Source organism: Botryllus schlosseri, chromosome 9, assembly GCF_051294905.1.
Source record: "Botryllus schlosseri isolate E-star chromosome 9, Bs_hap1, whole genome shotgun sequence".
In the NCBI taxonomy this organism is placed as follows: Eukaryota; Metazoa; Chordata; class Ascidiacea; order Stolidobranchia; family Styelidae; genus Botryllus; species Botryllus schlosseri.
Window position 1 is genome coordinate 22,077,642 of NC_137244.1, and position 24,706 is coordinate 22,102,347.

General features: G+C 40.2%; 3 protein-coding genes across 3 annotated transcripts in view; 1 reads left to right on the plus strand and 2 right to left on the minus strand.

The window, feature by feature from the left end:
- Window positions 1–4,481: 4,481 nt before the first annotated feature.
- On the minus strand, window positions 4,482–8,001 carry LOC145446511 (uncharacterized protein CXorf58-like). The gene is made up of 6 exons (XM_080324830.1): window positions 7,834–8,001; window positions 7,628–7,727; window positions 7,185–7,385; window positions 6,222–6,353; window positions 5,765–5,994; window positions 4,482–5,025 (listed from the first exon to the last, which is right to left on the minus strand). Exons 1-6 carry the CDS (start codon window positions 7,902–7,904, stop codon window positions 4,539–4,541), a joined length of 1,221 nt encoding a protein of 406 aa, XP_080180956.1. The 5' UTR covers window positions 7,905–8,001; the 3' UTR covers window positions 4,482–4,538.
- A 1,990-nt stretch (window positions 8,002–9,991) lies between these two features.
- Window positions 9,992–24,706, minus strand: part of LOC145446506 (neuronal cell adhesion molecule-like) — a 33,434-nt gene continuing 18,719 nt past the window's right edge. Inside the window, exons 22-24 of the mRNA XM_080324823.1 lie at window positions 15,028–15,159; window positions 11,187–11,259; window positions 9,992–10,526 (exon numbers count right to left, since the gene is read on the minus strand). Of these exons, the coding sequence (XP_080180949.1) occupies window positions 10,244–10,526; window positions 11,187–11,259; window positions 15,028–15,159 (488 nt within the window). The 3' untranslated portion in view covers window positions 9,992–10,243. The remainder of the gene's footprint in view (window positions 10,527–11,186; window positions 11,260–15,027; window positions 15,160–24,706) is intronic.
- Window positions 15,200–23,962, plus strand: LOC145446509 (uncharacterized). The gene is made up of 2 exons (XM_080324828.1): window positions 15,200–17,832; window positions 22,675–23,962. The coding sequence occupies exons 1-2, from the start codon at window positions 17,388–17,390 to the stop codon at window positions 23,610–23,612; spliced, it is 1,383 nt and encodes a 460-aa protein (XP_080180954.1). The 5' UTR covers window positions 15,200–17,387; the 3' UTR covers window positions 23,613–23,962.

Below are 24,706 nucleotides of genomic sequence, written 5' to 3' on the forward strand. Positions count from 1 at the left end.
ATGTTATCGGTAGGGTAACTTAAACTTTGTTCCGGGAGATGAATTATACCTTTTCTGAATCTAATAGTCATCTATTTTACATCCAAACTAGAGACAGCTTATTTCGAGGTACACAAGTTACTCTAAAATACACCTAAATATGTCGGATCTGATCGCTACAAAGGGCAATTCAAAATCGCTTCACACGATTCCACCATGTCAATATATCTCATCGGTAGGGTAACTTATACTTTCTTCCGGAAGATGAGTTATATTTTTCCTGAATACGCTTCGTTTTGTTACCCTACCAATAGGATATATGGACAAGGACATGGTAAAATCGTGTGAAGCGATTGTGCGATTGTGCATTGCCGCAGAATACGATTATATCACACACATTAACGTGAATTCTGCGGGTCGTTGTGTACCTTGAAATAAATTGTATCCAGTTTGGGTGTAAAATAGATGACTATTAGATTCAGAAAAGGTAAAACTCATTTTCCGGAATAAAGTATTAGTTTCCCTACCAATAAGACATATTGACATGGTGAAATCACGTGAAACGATTGTGAATAGCCTTCTGTAGCAATCAGATCCGACATATTTAGGTGGATTTTCCGGTTACTTGTGTACCTCAAATTAAGTTATCTTCAGTTTGGGTGTAAATTAGATGACTATTAGATTCAGAAAAGGTATAACCCATTTTCCAGAATAAAGTACAAGTTACCCTACCGATAAGATATATTGGCATGCATGGTAAAATCGTGTGCAGCGATTGTGCGTTGTTGCAAAATGCGACCAGATCCGACATATATAGGTAGGTTTTAAGGTTACTTGTGTACTTTGAAATAAGTTGTCTCTGATTTGGGTGTGAAGTACAGGACTGTTAGATTTAGAAAAAGTATATCTCATCTTCCGGAACAAAGTTTAAGTTACCCTACCGATAAGATATATGGACATGGTCAAATCACATGAAACGATTGTGAATAGCCTTCTGTAGCAATCAGATCCGACATATTTAGGTGGCTTTTAGGGTTACTTGTGTACCTTGAATATAGTTGTCTCTGATTTGGGTGTGAAGAAGATGACTATTAGATTCGGAAAAGGTATAACTCAACTTTCGGAAGAAAGTATAAGTTTCCCTACCGACAAGATTTATTGACATGGTAAAATCGTGTGAAGCAATTGTGCATTGTCGCAAAATGCGATCACATCACATACAGTTAGGTGAATTTTGTGGACGCTTGTGTACCTTGAAATAAGTTGTATCCAGTTTGGGTGTAAAAGACATGACTATTAGATTCGGAAAATGTATTACTCATCTATCGGAACAAAGTATAAGTTACCCCACCGATAACATATATTGGCATGGACAAATTGCGTGAAACGAATGTTAATTGGCCTCTGTAGCGATAATACGACATATTTAGGTGGACTTTAGAGTAACTTGTGTACCTCGAAATGAGTTGTCTCTAGCCTGGGTGTAAAATAGATGACTATTAGATTCAGAAAAGGTATAATTCATCTCCCGGAACAAAATTTAAGTTACCCTACCAATAACATATATTGGCATGGTCGAGTTGCGTGAAACGAAGGTTAATTGGCCTTTGTAGCGATAATACGACATATTTAGGTGGATTTTAGGGTAACTTGTGTACCTCGAAATAAGCTGTCTCTAGTTTGGATGTAAAATAGATGGCTATTAGATTCAGAAAAGGTATAATTCATCTTCCGGAACAAAGTATAAGTTACCCTACCGATAAGATATATTGGCAGGGTCAAATTGATCGAAGCAATGGTGTATTGTTGCGAATGCGATCACATCACAGAAATTTTGGTGGACGTTTACTGGTACTTATGCAGCTGGAAATAAGCTATTTCATATTGTTTTATAATTTATACCACTATTGAATCCAGAAAAGGTATTAACTCATCCTCCCGGAGGTAATTCGTTAAAAATGGTAATGGTAGGTCATATCTTTTTTCCGGTTTGGAAATTTCATACAAGTATTCGGCCCAGATGACAGCAGTATTTTCAGTTCATTTCAATGCATAGCACTCGCCAATCTGCGTGTATCAATGCTCAAAATAGCCTATATAGAAACTATAGAAGTCTATGTGCAATATGTCTATGTGCAATATGTGCATGTGCTGTGCATGATGCTTTTGAATTAGCCCGATGGTGAGATCAGAGGTAGGTTAGCTACCGTTAAATTTTCGTTAAGTAGCCTACTTGATTGTTTTCATGCGGCTCCAGCTTCATGCGTACCCGGAAGATGGACTCGACATGCTGCTCCGACATATAAAAAGGTCGGGAACTACTTCTAAACGGCTGAATATATATGGATTATCTGTGAAGGTGATAGATGTTGGCTTCATCAATGCATATTGCACAATTGTTGCGTATTAAATGAATTGCACCTCGCTATACTGATCGCATAAAACGTACACGTTTTATATCTTCAGGTCAGGGATATCTATTAGGCTACAACTCTAGATATCCCTGCTTCAGGTTGGTTGGTTGAATTGTACTGTATTTTGATATGAAACGATGCAACAAATACTGCATGCAGTGTATTAAAATGTAACAAACACATATAGGGTTCAAATAGTCCGTAATTCTTCAAATACAATACTAAGCCAGACATCAAGGACTGAAACCCTATTTGCACTTGATAAAGCTACACCACAAAACAAGAGGAATTAAACGCAAAAAGCTTTTAGCCGAAGAGAAATTCATTTATCGAAAAGCTAGCAACGCTCTGAAGGCTGAATCCACAAATCAATGTTTTGGTGGCCGATACGCCGTTATATGAGCTCATTGACGATTGTTACTCCGTAGCTCGTCATTATTTCACCATAATCACCCATCTTGTCTTGAAACGAACGAAGTACTGTTTATTGTGTCATAATAACCTAACGATGAGAATTGCGAACGGGAGTATTTTACGTGCAATTTCTACTTTAAATAGGCTTTTCGAAGTACAGAACTTCAATATTGCAGCAAAAAATACGTTGATATTGCCAAATTTATTCCACTGGAAGCTTTTCGACTGGCTCTCTTCAGAAGTGAACGCCAGTAAAAGAGGTTAACCAAGTTCGAAAGATTAATAATTTTGTCGTTGTGACGTAATAATGACAAGTACACATAGTCGATTGCGGTACAGCACACAGATGTAAAACAGCCGAATGACAAAACAACTCTCATGGAAGATTCCCAGCGTGTAGAGATGTTCCTTTGAACTGCAGCTTTATGGTGGTTGATTCAAGGACCTTTAAATGAAAAAGAGAACGAGACCACGAGCAACTATGGAATACTGATCGTTATTGTAATGTTTTGCACACTCTGGGTGTTTCAATAGGTGCTGTCTGATGGTATAATTACATGCTGTTACTTGGTCATAATCACGCATGGTAACTATAGGTGTATAATATATGATGTGAACGGCGGTACCTACTTTTTGCCTTGATCTCGTAATGAAATGCCGAATTACAACTTGTTCAATGTTCGTACAACATACATACACTCCATACCAAGCATTACCTCTGGAATTAAGTGCCCAATAAACTGCTTTTTGGCGAAAATGCAGGTCAACCTTCCCCTATTTTATCTTCCTTATCCACAACATCAGTCAGGCACAGATATAACGCATCTAGGGGTTGCATTTAAAACAAAAATCAATTTAAAACAAACATGTTTAAAACAAGGCCCTTATTTAAAATGTGTTTTTTATGTTTTTTTAAGCCATGGCGTCACGAATATTCAATTGTGGCGTCATAGTGCAGTGACATTGACAATTGAAAATATAGGGTAAAATAGATCTTTTGACGAAATATATGTACTATTGCTGTTGAACCGACTATCTTGAGGGTTACAAGTCTTACAACCATCCCATATCGATGTACGTCGGCTATATCGGGTGGTAATTGCCATAGGCTCATAAAACATGTTGTTTGTAAAGTATTTACACAATTATGGCATAATTTTACAACTTAAAAAAAATTGCCCTTTTTTAAAGCACTGTTTAAAACATGTGTTAAAACACCGTTTGTTTTAAATGCAACCCTAAATGCATCACTAATTACGCCACAAACCTCCTATATGAAGATAACAGCGTAAGTGTGAAAGTTTAAAATGCGAATATCTTAAAAACCTGACGTGCCAGCACAAAAATACAGGCATATTCCGAATCAGGGGAAAAACTCTATCAGAATCAAGGCGCGGAGCCTAAATAAACCTGCAACGCTTGGGAAGAGTTTCTTGAGTTGTGTGTTTCACTGCCCTTTTATGATAAATCATCTATATTCAGACGTTAGCGAAATTGTTACGCAGATCATATGGCGAGGAGCCTGGATAAACCTCCAACGCTTGGGAAGAGATTCTTGAGTTGACCTCGGTCAGACGCGAACCCGCAATCTATTTGTGTTGCAGCTGTGGAAATGTACCAGTAGAGTACGCAATCTCGTCATAACGATCACGCCGTATATAAAAAAGACACCGATTGGCAGATCATTTTATTTCGTGTGTAAGCGCGCGCAACATAAAACAAACGCTTCTGTCACAACCCCGAATTCGTGTATAAACCTCTCGAAGACCACGGCCCCGACCTCAAGCCCGACTCGTTACGCGCACGCGCGCTACCCATCGTCCTGCTCACGTCTTCAAAGTTCAACTCCTGCGTCCACCTGAACAAGTCCTTCACCTCCTGGTCCTCTATCTCGCTCTCCCTCCCGCCCGCCGAAGGAAACATCGCGCGCGTGTCGACCCGCGAAGGCTGCGGAGCCGGACTGAGTTCTGTCTCGTCGAAATCCGGTACGTCTCCGGTTTTGGACTGCATCCGGGCGCGGTCGGCTTTCACGGCGATGGTGGCGTCGCCGCGCTGGTTGTTCTCGGCGTAGTCGGCCGGCGAGTCGAGGCCGTACGTCTTGCGCATTTGGTGAACGCGGCGCCTGGCTTGCACGGAGCGGCGCTTGGATTGGGACGATCCCGTGACTGCGCGACGGGAGAAGTTGGCTTGCGGCGCGCTGATTGAATCCCGCGGGTCTCTGTACGTGAAGAGACTCGTGGAGGTACATGAATTCAGTGTGCAACTGAATCATATATTCGTATTGAAGTAAACCCGAATGCTTTCGACGGACACTCGTCAGGTTTAATCGTCAGTAACTAGTAGCGAATTCTTAATCAATTCTCCACTGGTGCTGACGATATCTCCTCACGAGTGACAGCCGAATATATTCAATATGAATTTATTACTCAATAGTCTCTGCGAGGAGGATTTCACCATCTCGCCAGAAATATATCAGAGGCGGTCAGTGGCGAGGTACTTCAACTTTCTCGGAGTATTTCAGCAGGTTTTGCCTACATTCTTAGTGAATAGAGAATGTATTCACATCCTAAATATGCTACACTAAAACTGGACCTACCTCAGTATTATACTGCAATATAAATGAAGCAGGACGTTTGAATTCAAATGGCGCTTGACAAATTAGAATAATCACAAATGGAGTACGAAGGAACGTAGCTTACGTAGGGACGTAGTAGAAATACACATCGCTCAATCAATCAAATTATGAACAATGAGAAAATAGCGTTAGGTAAGAGATACAACGGGTCTCGTGTCATCATAAATTCATACTATATTTGACGATAATCTTCGCGAATATAGCTGTGGAGAGTGAATGGTACATCATCGCTAGAATAAATCTAACGTAGCATAGAATCCAAATTGGTCAATATTAATGGTAGAATTAGGTAGATATCGTCCTCAAAATCAAATATACTTACTGAAGTCTTGATATTGCACGAATATGTTGCAGTTGAACGTCCTGCGTCACCGGTCTCGACATTATCGTAGGCATTTGACTTCGTAGTCTATCGCTCGGCGACTTAGTTTGAAGGTATTCCACGATATCGAACATTATACTTTGCCGTGGCAGTGTCTCTAAAGTGAGCTGGCGCCAGTAGTTTTCCCTGCCTCCGAGATAGGATGGGGTCTCGTCCACGTTGCTGAGGTACTGAGTAATCAATAAACGTGAGTGTATTGCCTGCGCTTTGCAAATGATTAAAGATGTTGATTCAATCACACGATATTCTTAGGGGCCACGATAGAATGAACGAACTTAAGCCGGCATCTTGTATGTAATCTACATCTCCCATGAACTATGTAGGTGGCCAGGGTTATGTAAAGACACCTAACAAAGCATCTAATTAATAGTGAGACCGATGCACAAAATAAATCCACCTGCATATAATCTTGCATTGTTGTGACGTCCACTTCATCGGTTATCTTGTATTTTTCATGTTGACAAGCATCTATGATCATTTGGTCATAAAACTTTCTATGGCCCATTAACTGGCAAGCATCTGAAGCAGCCTGATAAAATAACAAGGGTGCAAAACATACTTTTGTAAACCAGGTATGCCTATTTCAAACAAGGAGACATTCACATTTAATAGTCAACAGTTGACTATACTCAGAGGTGTTTTACCAAGTGTACTTTGTCTACTTCCAGAACTTACTCATGTGGTGAGATTATGGACTAATATCACATATTTAAACCAAACTGCATGCTTTTTACATTTTCAATATTTTCAAGTAGAAAGTAGATTATAAATGTAAAATGAATGACTACCTATATCTCACACTAATTGTTTTCAGTGCTAGTTCCGAATTTAGAAAACAAGATTTGAGTTGAAATTCTTATATCTACATACATTAAGATCAAGTATTTTCACTTGTGAGCTGCATTAGTTGCATAAATCTTGACCATATATGACGTTGGATGACATAATTTTTATGAGAACTCAGAGAGCAAAGGAATGGATGCGTCACCAAGAACTAACTTCAGCAAACTTGCAAAACCAATTTCGACAGGGATAATATTTAGTATATGCGCTGATTTCCATCATGGGAGTTGGTGGTATGGGTAGTATGCTGGTTCTTTGGCTTGCTGTTTTGGACATTTGAATTTGTGCAGTGGTTGTTTTGTATGACTGCATTTATAATTTTACATGGTTTTCTGCCCAGTTAGTCCACAGCACTTTGAATATGTCTACATTTTGTCAATATTTGGCAGGCTTAACAAAAACACGACCAGCACGCAGTTTCACCAGTTCTGGTCTATATCCAATTTTACATCCATCCATTATAAACATACATTTTTATAAATTAGCTGCTACAGTAATAAATGTCAAGAAATCTTACTTCAGTTGCTGGCTGTATAGTTCGCCTTCCAGAAATATATTTCATGCCGACTCCAACCAGATATATTTTAAAAACTATAATAGGAGGGAATTCGGTTCCAGCAAAACGAAGACGGACCCTCGCTTTTACTGTGGGGTCTTTCAATAAATCTGCTTCCAGTGGGCTTATCTTTCGCAAGAAATCATAGGTCCAAGACTTTTCCTTAACAAAATATAATAATAAAAACATACTACAATAAGAGCTTAATCCACGGTTCAACTGGACATGAGTAGTAAATTGCAGTTCACAATATAGGTAGAAGCCTGCCTACTATGTTGGTGCATTATATGAAGCGTTTTAAACCTAATTGACATGATGGAGAACTTCATACCATTATATTACCACAAAGGCACATGGTACTGCCAAATTCCATAATTTTGAATATAAATTCAAATTGTACTTACAGCTGCACATATTGCGTGCTTCAGCAAGGTAAACATCTGTCGATCCCGATATGCCAGGTATACCTTTTCGATCTTAGAAACTGCCAACATCTTTTGCACCCTTAAAATTAGCCATATCAATCATCAGTGTACTGCATTAGATTCATTTCATTTGTAACGAAAACATTACAGTTTGGTGGTCATTATAGATATTATGACGGACTTACTCGTGATCAGTATGCATCTCTGGAGCTTCAGTACTAGTTCCCATCGACGAGTATACCATAGACGGGTCCATTTTTGCATACAAGACGATTTCTGACGTGACAAAGCAGTGAAAGCACCAATTACTCTACCGCTATCGTAAGTAAATGCGACCACCGTATCTCAATTTGCACTGACCCGTGACGGTTACTCTGGTGATTTAAAGCTGTTTATTTTGATCTCTACTGCCACATAACGGGAACAAACTACTGATTTTTTAAATCTCTATTTATTGAGTCGCATGTCCTCTACGGGTGTAATATATAGTCGCTGTGGAATCAAAATAGCTTATGTCCATTTTACTCATTTTGAGAAAATAAACTTCATGTTAAGCTTTCGTTTTCTTTAGGCCATATCTCGGCCGCATTTAACTTTGAAGTGATCATCAACATAAACAATAAACATAGTCAAGATTATGACCGAAAAAAATACGACGATTTTAGGTAGGAGGATGTCATCGAAACGACTAACTAGTAATTACGGTGTCTAAATGTAACATCCACCTCGGGCTTATGACACATGTGACAGTGTTCGATCTGGATCTTTTTATCAGCATTTCATCTCTCTTATCATTCGTCCTTCGCCGGGTCTTTCTCTGGCTTTCATAATAATTAACGTCGCAAGAACACTCGCATGAGTTACAGTCCTACCGGATCGGTTCTCTGCCTGAAAAGTACTGCTAAAGGATTCGATTAGAGTCCGCTCTACACGACTGCAAGTCGCCAAGTCATGAGGTCAAAGTGTAAAAAAAGTGATTTATGCTGACGCTCGCTATTCCCGCTGATATGTAGCCTGTAGCTTAATCGCGTTCTGATTTATTTACCAACTCGCTGCATTGTTTCGAGTGTCACTAGCAAGTGACTTAGGTACCACAGAGACAAGTTGGAGTGGGATGCAACACTCGTGAAAATGTCTTACCTGTGGTTTGAATACGGTGGCTTTCTGAGGACACCTGGGTACATTCTGGGAACAGACATTTTTTCGTTGCTGGATACACTGCCATGAGACGGCAATCAAGATTAACTGCATACAACGATCGGCTTATGAACCTATTTCATTTTCATTTTAAACTGTAATCGCTCTCAAGTCATCCGACGATCCGTTAAAAAAACCCATTACAAAAGAGTTCTTTTCTTCTCATCATGTCACTCACATTCAATTTACTCATATGTGGTTTCAAGCAAAAAGTGTAGCATTCCGGTCATTTAGGGGTTCGTCATCCATAGTAACAATAACCAGAGGTGGTCAAAGTAGTCACCGTCGGTACTCAAGTAGAAGTAGAAATAACGCCGTAAATTTATAGCCTACTCAAGTAGAAGTAGCGATTTAAAAGTAAGTAAATATGTAAGTATTCTAGGCATAGTTTTGCCTATAAATTGAATATTGTCAAGTAGAAGTAGTCTAAAAACGTAACCGCTTGAGGAAGTAGTGCGTGATATACTTCGAAAAGTACTTCGTTGCTGAGTACCTTTGGTAACAACCTCTGAGGTTTGAGGAATTCATGATGATCGTTTCGAATCAGCACATTGCAATTGCACATATCTTCATAGCGAGACATTTTGGTTATTCGGATGCCAATCCGCATTCGTGTCTCATCTTAAGCCCCGTAGACTTAGGGGTTCGAGAACCCCATTCGTTCCCGAAAATACACGAATACCATATCTCGCTACCGTCTCAGCTCCGGCCTTTGCCGCCTGAAGGGGCATTTATTTAACACAGGCTGCATCAATACGCATTTGTGAGACCTATGCCTCGTACCCGAGACTGTGGATCACGTCCTCCTCGCATGCCCAAAATACGACTGGTACCGAGCGTACTTAATTGATTATTGCCGGAACTTGAACGTAGAATTCACCACAAAACCTTCTCATACGTTCAGAAATTCTATCACCTCTCGTTGAGTTCGTTCTGGCCAGCAACCCGATAATTTAAGCCATTAGGTAAATCTCTTGTGATACGAAATTTTTGCCGTGGTGCACCAGACCGATAAGGTGTTAAGCGCCACGTTGTCTCTTTTTCACTGTTAATAATAATAATATATCGCTGTCTATTTCCATTTATTGTCCATTCGCTAAATTCTTGTCGTTCTTATGCATCGTTCCCGTGGAGTAGACGCAATACTTATTTTCAAAAGTATACTTGTTAATTTTTACCGCCCGACAAGAAAGTAAATTGCAAAATTGACACTCGTAAATGAAAAAGTGAGCTCAATTTTACGAATATATAAACAAGAGTGCAACATGTAAACTTGTATATTGTACACACACAACGCCCATTCGCACAATTATATGTGTCCGCTGTCAAGCTCGACATCCACCAATTTGTAACACGCTACTTTTAGCAATGTTACACTAGTTCATCATCAGTTCCCCGTCAAACGGCTTCTTGTCTGGAGTTAGTCGCCATACTTGGATCCGAGTTAACGCCACTATCATTATCGGGACTCAGCGGGGTTGAGCTCTTACTTTCGGAATTCGGCTCCAAACCATACTGATCTATGAAGGACCCGTCTTCCTCGTATTCGCGAGTGTTACCGTTGCCGAACGCTTCAATCGAATCTCCCCCAACGCTGCTTCCGCGCAAACGAGGCTGCCCGTTTTGAGTTGTCTCATCTACCTCTTTTACATCATTATCAAGACCGTTGGTTCGCGAGAGACTGTAAAGCAAACACCGGTGATATAGTGTAGTGATGACAGGCATAAGATTATATAGTGCTGCAGGTAGTGGATAATTCTTTTCGGTGACGTCACCTTGAAGATTGGTTCGAGGTTTTGAATGACTCTGCAAGACAAGTGGATTTAATATTTTCAAATTCTCAGAATCAAATCCAAGTGAAAATTCAAATCTAGATTTGATATCGTATCAGGTTCAGATTGAAGTTATTATTTGATGACAGTCCCGCGGAATTATAAATTGAATGAATGGTTCATGATGCAGAACTTCAATATACTCATCATTCTTCAAAGCTTTTCGATTGATTCTTCTTAACAGGAAGAATCGTCATTACAAAGGTAAATACAAAATGTGAAATTGAAACGGAGTAGTACGATATAAATTAATATGGCATTGTGACGGACTGAAGAAAAATAGGGAAAAAGAAAAAAATGTGGTGAAAGAAATCACACCGGAAATTAATAAAAAGAAATGAATAGGGAAAAAAACGGATTCGAAAACCGGGAATCCCCAACCTTTTGAAAATATAGTGCGATGAATATTCTATTACGAGTAAATTATAGATTATTCCAAATGTTCACGTCCAAATTCAAATCCACCCAATACTGTGATTCAACTTATTTGCATAAGCAGAGCTCAATACCTGTATTTCCCGCCCTCTTGACTTTTCATAAGCTGAGCCTCGCTCTTGACCAGTTCCTCTTCTTTTTCGGACACTGTGAAAACATCATTGGCCAATAATGCTTCATAATACTTTCTACTATACCGCATCGCAAATCGAATGTGAAACCGGGCTTTTCAGATTGTCGATAGTGGCATGTAGATAAGCAGGCAGCCGTTTCATGTTTTACGATCCGACAAATGATATTGTGTGCGATACACTCAGCATAGTTTGTTCAAAATTTGATCGTAAAACGATCAAGTCGGCCCAATTTGTTATCTTTAACACTTGTCGACATAATATGATATTTTTATTACATCGTTCGCGGAATCTCTTTATTGTACAAATGGGATCACATCACTATATATATGACTCAGACAATAAACATCGCTATAGCCGAGCTTTAAGGCCAGTGATATTTCAAGCTCCGCAACTTTAGGCGGATCAATACAGTCATACACAAATGCATGTAAAACGCCAACTCACATCTGATACCATAATAACGCCCAAGTTTCCTATCTCCCACGTTTTCACGGCAAACCAGGCGATAGGCCAGATAGATCTATAAATCTGAGGTCATTGCCAAGAAGATAAGTGAGACTGCCTCCTTCAAGGATTCCAGACATTGTGTCGTCACATACACTATTTTTCGTTGTATCCGAACTATATTTGCTGTGACAATTAACTGATCAGTAGTGCAAGTTTGTGGGACTTCTTTTTATACAGCTTACGCGATTCTAAGAATCTATCTAGCATGATGTTTGAAGCTGTTTACAGGAACTTTATATTGCAGCTTTTTTCTATTTTTCATGCAACATTTTACTGTAACTTGTATCAAGTATTGCGCAAAATGTAAAGTAAATAGTGATTTAAATTCTCGATATAAAATTATTTCTAGTATGTTTCTATTTATTCTCTTTGATTTGCATAACGAAGAGCTATGTTATGGCATATATATCTCAATGTGATCTATGCAGCAACGGTTGGCTTGCAAGCTAAATGCTCAACAACCCGACCCAAGCACGACAGTGCCCAAACTAAATTAGAAGTAGAAGTATTGCTTGGCTTTTGGCCAAGCCCACACAAACGAAAACAGGTTATGTCTAGTCTTTCGGGGTCAAGTTGATATAGCTCGTTAAACTGTGTGTTTATAAAAGTGCATTCGTTATTTTACAAGTAAGAAAGGTGGGGTTATCGCTTTGCAGTTTGTATTTTTGCGGAAAATTAATCGCGTATTGCGTTATTTCTTGCTGGGTACTGGAAAAAAATGTTATTCTCGTCAGGCCTCCGTGAAATTGGGAATAACGAAATCGGACACGGACAGCTATACATGAGCTGACAGCGAAATGCTGTCATGTACGTTTGATACCTAATGAACATAAAAATATATGCATGATCAATTGTGTGGCGGCGAAAGAAATGGAACAAGCAGACACCCCAATACCAATCTTAGACTTTTGGGTTATACAGAAGAACCTTTCGAGTAAGTCATACACTAATAATTAAAAAAAAACTTTTGTGAATAAATGCAACTTTTTATTGCAACCTTTGTAAAAAATAAATGCAACTTCCTATGGCAAAAACTTTTGTTAAATATAAGTGCAACTTTCTCGCGATTTTAGTACAACAAAAACTTGCCTTACTGATCACTATACAGTACACCTTTTCATATTGCAGCCCTATTATGATGCCACGATAAGAAAGACTTTCCAACTTATGCATAACACTTTACAACCTACGTGATCCCCGTATTACATCGGTACTGCGGTTGTGTTCTATTCTTAAATCATGATTTCAGAGAACTAGCGTTCAGGTTTTCTTGAACCTTGACCCGAAAGGACTGACCCTGTATTGGAGTCAGTGACTAGTTTCATTTGTCCGCATGTAATTCGGCGGGTAATTCAATAATTGTAATCCTCCGTTATCAGGGGTTGGTTTCATTAGAGTAAAACAACCCGTGAGAAGATCTAACCGTGCGTTTTTTGAGTTTCTGAATTCTATCCATAGTGGTGATCGTGCACGAAAAAATAACATTTTCGAGATATATGCGTCAGCAGTATCGCATTGGATCGAATATGTGAAGAATAAATAAAGTCAACGTGAGTCGAGTTGAGCAATCGCACGAGTGGGTTTCCTCCATCGGCTTGTTAAACATTAAAAACATCCGGTGAATTCTATAGTAATGCGATAATTACCAAGTCTTAACGGGATTGTTACGGCCGTAACGAGCGATTCGTCATAGCAAAAATACATTTAGATCTGGTATGTACACATCGCATTACTAAAGATGAAGACCAGCCGTTCACTGGCTGGTGGCGCAGATTTTGTTACCGGTATTTCAAAAGCTTTGTATTTGCGTTTTCATTGCGGGATCACCGAACTTTTTTCAGGAATGATGCAAGGAAAATTTTACGGTAAACGTAGTTGAAGTAGTAAAACTCGTCAGAGTAAATATTAGGACACTTAGCGAATTCGAATGGTTGCTTGTGTGACACGTTAAGATTGTCGATTTTCGGGTATTAGAGCCCGGGCAGATATCCTACTCCAATTATCTCGGTAATGAGGGTAAATAAAGGATTAAAGAGGTATCGCTTCTGTAAGCGGTAACAGTGTATGCTCTCATCGGCCGGGTGATTCAACGCAGAATCATTTTACTAAGCGTATATATTTTAAACATTGATTCACAATAAGTGCAATAAGTGGTGTGTTGTCACGCGAACACTGTTTGTATGAATACGATTGTTGAATTAATTTATGTTTTTCTCACTGTCCTCTACTATTTTAATTTACACCACGCTCATAAGTTTAATTTGTTATCAATTTGTCATTTGTCAAATCATTTGCGTACAATCTACTGACAGCCCATTCAAGTTCTACAAGCATTTCGAAATTACTGCCTTTGCAGATCGGGTGGCGAGAAGGGGCCGAGAAAATCCCACTTCAACGGGGATATATACTCCGCCCTACTGGTGTTGTGGCAGCGAATGTTGTTACTTAACCACATCGTATAATAACTCATGTGAAGTAGTTCCCAGCACAGGCCATCGTCCAAATTGAAGATGAAGATCCAGCATGTTTCGTCTAGTGGCCGCCAGTGTTGGGGCTGATGTACAATTGCACCGATGAAGTCTTTTGTGCCAATTGGTACGTTTTGGAATTTCTAATGCGGGATTTCATACGTGGCGGGGAAGGGTTCCACGATCTGTGCTATTTGTTAATCACTATTTAATATGCCGGGTCCATTCGGATATATGATAATTAATCTGTAATTTTACAATAGCTCCAAGGTCCAAGGAAGATGGTCCTATTTTCATAAGATGATCCCGTCGACCGCAACTCCATCGAGCAACTTCGTAATGAGCTCGCGTAACGCGTAAGGATGGCACACTCCAAACGGTATCTTGAAATTTAAAGCCGCAAAGCACCCAACGATACGGCTAAATTCGGCACGGACGCCTATTTTGTCGTTCTACTTTGCTTGATCAAACAGTAATTCAATCATACATGACATAGGATAAAAGCCATGAGTGGCGACGCCATCTTTTCGTAGGGTCTTGGCTTGGGTCACAGACAAACATAATTATAGAATGGGAATTTAAAAATCGGAAATCGTTGAGTTGAAATTGAGAATGGCGCTATTATTTCCGGGTTGACTGTATTACTTTCATAAAATATATGTTATTTCTCTAGTATGCCGCTACAACAATGAGCTGTTTGGTCCTGGAATATCACGCAGGGGATTCCGGAAATACTCTGACACACATAAAGAAGGATTTCGTTTCGCAATTATGCAATCTTTCTAAATTCGTAAATATCATCTTACCTGGATAATGTCCGCCTCTGCGTCTTCGTATGAAACAAACAACCAACAAGATCAGTACCACCAACGCGATTATACACAGTATCATGATCAGCCAAAGCTGCCCAGCGACGCCACCGCTCGAAATGGGGTAACCTGTCAAAAAATAACCGTTATTCTTTCAATGTAATCACTACAGTAATGTTTATTCATTTTTTCGGATGACACAAAGCATTTTATAAACGAAAATATGAAGCCTCAGTTTACGTTTAATTTTAAACAAAAGTAGTCCAACACCAGATATCCCTTTCTATATGATACCATACGAAACCACAAAGCGGCAGTTAATCGAACTAATATTGACATTATACAGCGACGGAATAATTCATTGGAATGATAACATTTCATTTTATGCCATCAAGTCAAATGTGAACTAAATGTTCCTATAATAGCATAGGTGCAGAACGAAAGTTTCAAGTATAGCTTCAGTGTATAATATGCTCAACCCCTCAATGCATCAGTTGGTATGATGAATTGCGAGTATGGGAATGGAATTTGAACACGACCATCTGCGATCAAGATGATTCAACGCTGTTCCATTATGTTGTTTTGGTATTATATATGAGATGAGAGCATTGTCGGACGTCGGTGTGCGTTATAGATGCCTAAAACCTCGATTTGAGTGAACTATCATGACAGGGGTCATGTTATCCTGAAATCTTTACGTTACTGTTATGAGCGATGCGTCTTGCAAAGGAGAGATCTATCTAAAAACCGCAAGGGCAAGTATCGTGGTCTACCTCAGATGCTCAATTCCACATAACACCCAAACCCGTTAAAATCGAGATTATGCAGGCCTACTTGCTACAGAGTTGCTTGATATTATGCCGCGTCTCCGGATTAAATTGAGTTTTTCCTGAATCCAGTAAGGCAGAGCCTGATTTTATTGCCAACTGTCAGTTGAGTTAAAGGGAAACCTATTTTCAGGAGCAGAGATAACCCCATTTTAACATTTTAATATCACAGTGTCAATAAGTCTAATTAGAACGACAAATAAGTAACAAGTCGAATGATGAATGCATGGAGGTTGGAGGCAGTGCGCGCAGTGAGTCAATTTACGCGATACATTCGAGGGTCAATAAATTTGTCGTCGGTTCCATCAGTAGCGAGACTTTCCGCATCACCATAAATATACACTGTTATGGAAATGTATGTAGGCCCACACGAAATCAAAACCTACTTCAGAATTCAGAAACCCCGTGGTCGGGGTGTCGATCAAATATATCACCAGACTTGTTAGCGACTGAACAGCATTTGCGTATTTTTGTTTTTCAATTTACAGCCAATCACTATCATCTGGCGTTTTTACTTCTCTGCGTATATTAAATCGCTAATTTTGGTCATTTGATTACTTCGTGGAGAAAAGGCTGTGATTGACTCATGCTTTAGCATTGTTATAAAGCGTGCATTGCATACCTTCCAACGCCCCTATGAGCCTACGTTCATTTGTACTCCATTCTAGTTTGATAAGCATTTGGATTGATATGCCGTTTGATTTATACCGCATATTATAAGCAAACGAGAGTTGTCATCAGCCGCTTTCGATATCATCCTTATGCTTCACTATTTTATGAGCATCACGACTCACGAGGCCTTACCAGGAATTTTTAGTATTTCGTTTGCCTTCACATCACGGAATGCGCTCAGATAAAAACATTCTCTTACATGGGGTTACATTCACAAATCGTGAATTAGACTCTATCTATGATATGTACCGAGTATAGTGGGATCCACATTTAAACACATATGCAAGCTACCACATAGGTGGCTTAAAATTCCAAAGCAGTTTCACATCATCGTCGCGGTATGTTACCTCCGCGGACAGCCCCACACCTCGCACTCACACGTCACAGCTGCGGCGCAAACGATCTTGCCCGGTGATGACGAAATCGCATCAACGCCGACAGTTGAAAGCTTTTCGCCTGTTTACAATATTCTCTCTGACAGATGAGCGATTCTCGTAAAGGTGGCTAGACTTTGATTTTTTTGCGGAAATTTATCGCGACATAAAGATGCATTTTACGGCTCACCTACAAAAGAATTGATTTCCTGTCCCGCCCGCTACACGGTGGGGTGTAAGAATTTGCTCTTCTATTTTGGCTACGGTGTAAAAACGATGTAAATCGTCTTAATACGAGTCAACAAATAACGCGGGATATTTATTTTAGTGAGTTACTTATCCCCAAAGTATTCCAAAATCGCTTCTTCTGCGTTTGACTTTTTTGGACGACAGTTATATATAAATAGCCCGGGAAACGAAAGACCGAAGATACGAATCGTATAGTTGAGATATTTATCAACGCAACTAATCGGATCATGAGCGGATGAAACGAGCCGATATCGCGAACATCAACGCAAAATGCAGTCAAGGTTGCTGTGGAAGGATGCCAAATTTCTCCCAGCTAGTACATAGATTCCTATATCGTGGTCATCGAACGAATACCCGAGTGCAGGAAGCAAAGACAGTGGGATTGAAGAAGACACAATTAACGCACCTCGCCTCAATTATGGTATTATTAGCGTTCAATACCAAACCGACTGGAGGTCAGACAGACTTTCGTGGCAGAGCTTATTCGAAAGATGAAGGAAGTACACATGCGCCGATGGCGAACATCGACAATGATGTAATACATAGGATACGTGCGTTAACGACCCAGGCCGTTATAACCGTCCTAGGCCGCGGTTATCAGAGGCATTTAACTGTATTTGAAGCGTCCATACACGGCCACATAGAATTTGGATTCCCGCCACCAAAGCATCGACCGTTGGGTGAGAATACGATTTGTATTCATATCTTTGAATTTTGATGGCGTATTGCAACTTCCTCAACCAATGTTGTCAACGTAACGAATACTTTTCAATGAATTTTGTATGATTGATAGCAATAATCGAAATTGTGCATCGTAGACGTTGCGGGGCAATAGGATTCATTAATTATAGCCTACTCCCAAATGTACGACTTCTAACATTAATTTGATTGGGTGGGTCAAGTCCTCTACATATATAGTTCATACCCTTTATAAAGTGGTTTCAGTCGACAAAAGATTGTCTTGGGCAGACGGTAACGATAACGATCAACAAGATACCTGTACAATAAGTGTACATGAAAAGCCACGTCCCAGTATTTAACTATTGGCATGGCGTAAAAGTTTAGTATACGTAAAACATATCACTGGAATGCGACGGCTGGATATTGAATATAGAAGCTTATCGAACGGTGATGTCATCGCATACCTCGCATTTGATACTGAGAAAAATTATCCCGGACGTGTGTATTGAGATTAGGAAACAAGCACGCTGGTATGATAGGTCAAACAAAATCTGCGTTACTAGAGATGTTTTGAACCATGTAATGTGTACGGTCTGATCCGTTTCTATATGAATATTGAAGTCGAATTATAGCAACAAAAAGCATTTGCAACTAGAGTTTTCGTCAATTTTTTTTTATTGTAAACAAGCACGGCGACGACTCCATAGTAAATAGTGTTTCAAGACATCTTGGGGGTAGTTGTATCAGATAGTTGGTGCATCTGACTCCTATTGCGAATCCCGTGTATAAATAATCGTGGAGCATTATCAACTAAATCCAGTTTATGGCCTTCCTACAAGGGGCGGTGCGAATGTTCTACATCAGCGGTGGCCAAACTTTTCGGCTAAAGGGCCACATTTCATTGACGAACCATCGCGCGGGCCACTATCCGCGCTAAGCGCGAAAAATACTCAAAGTTTATAGGTCAATCTTACTGTTACTTGAGCATATTGCGGGTCTGCAGTATATTGCTGGGCTCAGTTTGCAATAACTGGACGATTCGGCGCCTGGACATATCGATAACGAAAGCTTCGGCCAACATGAGTCAATAATTTTATGCCTATGTTTCATCGTCGACGGTATTTCTGCGAGCGAAAACGCAAGGTCGCATCTTAGACGACACTTTCTCTCGTAATTGCGATCATAATTAGACTTAATCTGGTACATTGGCCGTTCTTTTATTTTGAGGAGGGGGTAACAATATTAAAAGCAAGAAATCGAGTGACAACATATTGCGTGTAGGGTGAAGAAATTTTCACTTTGGATAAATCTACCGCAGAACATTCTGCTTATTCTAATGTACGAATATTTACCAAAATTTGACTGGCCCATGGATCTGCCAATTAGGGCTGGGCAAAATCGAGTACCTGAGTGATTCGATTCTGAATCATGTATTATGCTTCGAGTCGAGTCGAGTATCACTCCTTATGACGTCATAACATGGCGCTCGACAATAGAGACCGAGCTAGCGCAACGCAGGCTATCGCTTGAAGACGCCCACGACCGCCCACGCTGAAGGCGCTTAACAAGGGCCCAAAACTGATTATCTTGATGTTCTTTTGTTTCCTGTTTTCTTTTGCCCTTTTATTTAATTGAAAGTCGATATCTATATATATATAATGTAAGATGTCAAAGTTCAAATATGTACTTTGCATGTCACCCGAAAGAATAATGCTTGTTATCCATCACATTAAAGATACTTTGGTATTTTTTCGACCATACCGAATTCATTGCACTGTGTTACAATGTTGTCGGATGGTCAGAATTTCGGAAATGGGTTATTCCCAGTAACGTTACTAGCTTTGTACTATATGTTTCGTATGCTGCGATACAGCCAATTAGGGTTCCAAGGCTGTCATAGTGAAAAATAGTACCAAAACTTCAAATCTCGTCGATAAATAACTTCCAGTGGCGAGGAGCGTATAATTTCAGTACTCGAAAAACTCGTCTTTTACTACTCGACTCGAATCATTAAAATTATTACTCGATTCAGATTCGAGTACTCGAATCATTATGCCCAGCCCTACTGCCAATGCGTCGGACCTGATATTTTAGTCGTCACACCCCAAGTGTTGCAGCCAGACTAATCAAATAATTGGTTGGCTATATGCAAGTTCACAATCTGGACAGTGGGCAATCCATAAAAATATTACTATCTTCTAAAATTACCTCGCGGGCCACTCAAAACGTTCTCGCGGGCCACATGTGGCCCGCGGGCCACGGGTTGGCCGGCCCTGTTCTACATGTTCGTAGTCAGTATGCGGTTCGCCAAAGTTTTTATGAAATATCAGAATTTTCATTGATCTTAGCATTTTTGATTACACGTTCTTGTATTTCAACTTCCGATCACTAACTGCATCACGGTTGCAGCAAGAAAGGATATTCGACAGAAAACTAAGATGAATATTGCCAACATTCATATTGATTCTCGTAATTTTTGCTTAATATATCAAGTTATTCCGGGTGCACGTCAAAAATGAACCGCCTTCGCCCGTGCTACGTGCTTGGGCGGAAATGTTCTAGATGAGATCATGAGCCTATATATGTTCTCACGTAGTAGCGCAGCTACCGATGCCCTATACAACCGCAAATCATACCTAGATCCGTTACCTAAATCGTTCCTTCTTCCCACAATCCTCCACGAATAGCCCAGCAATACTGGGTGCGAAATACGGGCCCTTACGGGGCGAAAACTAAGCCAGATGTATTTGAATGTTACCAACGAGTTGTTTTAAGATCAATGATTAGATATCTTACTCCTGCCATTGACAATGACAGCTAGGGTTGCATTTAAAACAAAAACCAATTTAAAAAAAACCTGTTTTTTTATTTTTATTTTGTTTTTTATGCATGACGTCGCAAATCATTAATTGTGACGATAAAGTGGACTGTTATTGTCAACATATAGGGTAAATATGATTCCTTTGCCGATAAAGGCTTCCGACCCCTGTCATAAACGGACAAAAATCTCTTTAGCCTGGACTACATCGTTATGCATCATTTTAAAGGTCGGTGGTCATTATTACCAGAACATCCATTCCGTTCCAATGATTCATATCTACGTGCTACAACAATATGTTGAACCTACGACGATTTCGAGGGTTCGAACCATTCCATACTGTATACGCTGACTATAGCGGGTGCAAATCGTTCGTAGGCCTACACTCTTACTACAAGTTTGCAGTATGTACACAATTTACACAATTAGTATTTATTATTTTGTATTTACACAATTATGGCATACAACTTTTCAATAAAAGCACAATATTTTAATACGCACTTTTTAAAAACACTGTTTAAAATATGTTTCAAACAAAGTGTTTTAAAACATCATTTGTTTTAAATGCTATTCGAACGATAGCACTCTGATTACCCTGGCAACAGGCGGGATGTAGTCAGGAATGCAAAATAGATCTGTTTTTAATTGGCATTGTGATAATATACGCATGGTGTCACGTGTACGTGCTTGCTTATGCTTGTTTTCACAAAAAAACTTTTCTAAAAGTTTGAGTACGCACGAACCCGAAACTTCTAATGGTAAACTCAATCCCTACTTCCTACAAGTTACAACTTCGCGGTCATTGACTCGCGATCGATCATGTTCACATCACAGCAAGTGATGAAACACTTCATGGTTTGCAAACTTCTTATGTGCCGATACGGAAATTTACTGCAATGCGCTCAACTAAATCATTCTTCCAAAGCATTGGCGGATAACTTGAGTCTATTCCACTTGATGGATGTATGACTGAATTACCGAGTGAAATTTCCAGCAACTATAAAATGCGATGCATGAACTTTTTCCGATTTTCATTAATGGCAAATATTGAAAATATTGATTCTGTTGATAGAGGGTATGATATATCAGAGAATACTCGATATTTACGCAATACCTGATGTTACACTGGTAGATTGAAAAATTCATTGTGGTTTGTTTGTTTGTGGTATTCCTGGTGTTTGTAGACTACTGTGGTCATTTACACCAGACCAATTTACTCCATTTCTATTCAGTAGCGGCCGACTTATAGCATGGCCCATTGCGGTAATATGTGGATTGTGGAAGCAAACGTAATTGGAAGTCATTTTTAAACTGACGCAAGAGGCTGAATGTGACATTCATTTCGTGATTTGGTTAGTTGTTAGAATATATATCACATTCAAAACTAATGTTGAAATTGAAATGGTAGCCGTATAGTTCGTTAGTGGCTACTCTCCCAATTTATTAACCTAATGATCACACTGCGAGCAATAGGAACCCCGTCAAAAGTTCATTTTGAATTGAACGTCCGCACGTTCAACCCTCAACTCGTTAAATAAACAATGTTAATTCATTGGACTTATTGTCCTATGCATGGCGTAAGTAAATTTTCAAATCCATGAAGTGTGGTTCTTTGTGGTTGACTTCGCAGCCAAGCTGGTATGATGCATTTATTCTCTCCATGAGTTGAGGAATCGTGCGCGTATGTTCGGTGATGCGCATCGAAGTGCTTTGATAATTAAATTAGCCGAAATCGACGAAAACAAGAACTGCGTGTGGTTTGTAATAATATCAATACATTACGGATAACTACCACCGATTATTGCATTTGGAATTGTTTGGCGTAATTCAACCCCATTATGACTTTAGCCTATTTGAGGTGTCAAGGCACGCTACGCTGCATAGTATAGTGTAATTATAGAGTCGATAAAAGATTGTATACGTGCATTCGTTCACTTCAAATTGAGATCTTTCCTTCTACTACAATGCGTGGATAATGGATATCCGATGCATAATCCTAATCGCTCGCCCTTTCCGTTTTCAGGATCATTGGAGATTTCCGACGTGACGCCTCTAGCACATAACTGCTGCCCCCGAGGTGTCAGGAAAGTGACTCTGAAACACAGCTGTTCCAACCTTTATCTCACAGTAGACAACTTCGGCCAGGCACGTGCGTGTCAGCTGACGCAGGAAGGGCGAGAGCCCGGCGTCCTGCGTAAAAGCACGCACTGCGTCAACGGAAGGAACCTGCACTCCTGCCGTGAGACTCCTTACCTTTACCTTGACTCTCTGAAAAGCGTACGTTCCGTAAACGACACGCCCGTGGACGCAAATCAGTACAAACTTCGTTTTGAAAGGCGGAATATTCGCAAGAGAGGCAAAAAGGTGATGTACGCTGTAGTCGTGCGAAGCACTTGGGAGATAAAACTTCGAGCACAGAACAGCATCCTTAGAAGGGCGGTCTCGAAGGCTTGCTTGCAACTGTGGCAAAAATCCATCGACTCTCTATTTCAAAGAGCTTTGTCGGAACATAATACCCGGCAAAGACACATACGTTTTGCGACGGTATGCAGTAGCGATCCTGTAGTCGTGAAGGCCGCCATTACTGGTGCTTTTCATAGGGATGATTTCACGAATGCAGTCGAAGCCGCGTGGCGACAGCAAACTGTTATTGGCCTTCTGGGGACTTCGATGCCGTGGACTCACATGAGTGATACTCACAAGGGCGTGTTCGCGGTTATAGCGTCTAGAATCGTGAGGAATTATTTACTGGAGTCGCTGCTGCGCGCTGGTAACACACATTGTGTGCGTCAGTCGCAATGGAGCCGGTTGCCTGCCGAAAATAGGAAATCCCTTCTCGAAAAGACCCTCACGCTATCTTGGCTTCAACGCCAAGTAAACGCACGCGATTTGATCATATCGAGTATCGAGCAATACCTCGACTCCAGAACTACAACATTCGTCGTAAATGAAGTCCGTTGATTAATAACAATGCGTAAAATACGCGTGTCATCAATTCCCGTGAATCAAATCCAAATTACAGGTAAGCTTATGCAATGCATGCTTCATTGCAAAAAAATAAACGATCATATCATTACTATACTGTCAAGGAACTGTTCGCGGGCCTTTACCAGTTACGGAAACTGAGCCAAAGTCATTTTAAGCCACCTTTCAACTCTTTGACTGATGAATTGGAAGTAGTATACTGGTGTTACGTTACAATGCTATTACTAAGGGTCTGCGTTAGAAGCAATCATGGTCACTCCGTTGTTAGTAAAATCCCGGCGTTTGCCGGCGTTGTTTTATTGCGCGCAAATAAACGAAATGTCAAATGTACCGTGTTTTCTTTACGCTGCGCGACAATGGAAATCGTGCTGTAAAATTATTTTTATGTTTGACGACAAATTGAACTAGCATCTGTAAAAAGGACTCCGTGTGTACCGATTGGATTATTCTTTTACGGCTTGCTGAAACTCGCATTTACGACACTTGCGTTACGACTCTTACGAGTGTTGATTGAGAATGATGGAGTCTCGCGGCAATGCTGTTAGGTGCGATTACACGGTGAGTCTGAAACTACCCAAAAACTCTGCCCGAATTTGATGGGATAGGCTCCAGATGCACATTCGAACGCTTGTGCCGGTTTTCCCTGTCATACTTTGCCGTACTGGTACGCGGACAACAACTTACACGTTTTGCAACTTCATATAATTAATATTCAATATAAGTATAGTCTTGATGAGGGGATAGCACTTTGATGCATTAACATCATTAATTACCACAAGCAGGATGGAGCGCTTGAGATAATCGGTGGCTCTAATACAGGGGCGGGCAACTTCTTAATCCGGCGGGCCGGATAGGGGAACATGAACATGAGCCGGGCCGGATTCCTGACATTTTTTTATGATTTCAGCATAGTGTCCTATATGGTGTCGACACAGGCAAATCTCACGCCTCAGTGAAATTGTATCACGTCACAATTTCACTGAGGCGTGAGAATTGCCTGTGTCGACACCATATAGGACACCATGATTTCACGGTAACTCCCACCGTGGGAAGGCGCCACAGATCCGCTC

Coding starts and splice junctions, on each gene's coding strand:
- LOC145446511 (XM_080324830.1), bottom strand. CDS start 7,904: ATGGACCCGTCTATGGTATACTCGTCGATGGGAACTAGTACTGAAGCT. Junction 7,728..7,833: donor GAGATGCATACTGATCACGA/GTAAGTCCGTCA, acceptor GCTAATTTTAAG/GGTGCAAAAGATGTTGGCAG. Junction 7,386..7,627: donor AGCACGCAATATGTGCAGCT/GTAAGTACAATT, acceptor TATTTTGTTAAG/GAAAAGTCTTGGACCTATGA.
- LOC145446509 (XM_080324828.1), top strand. CDS start 17,388: ATGAAACGAGCCGATATCGCGAACATCAACGCAAAATGCAGTCAAGGT. Junction 17,833..22,674: donor ACCAAAGCATCGACCGTTGG/GTGAGAATACGA, acceptor TTCCGTTTTCAG/GATCATTGGAGATTTCCGAC.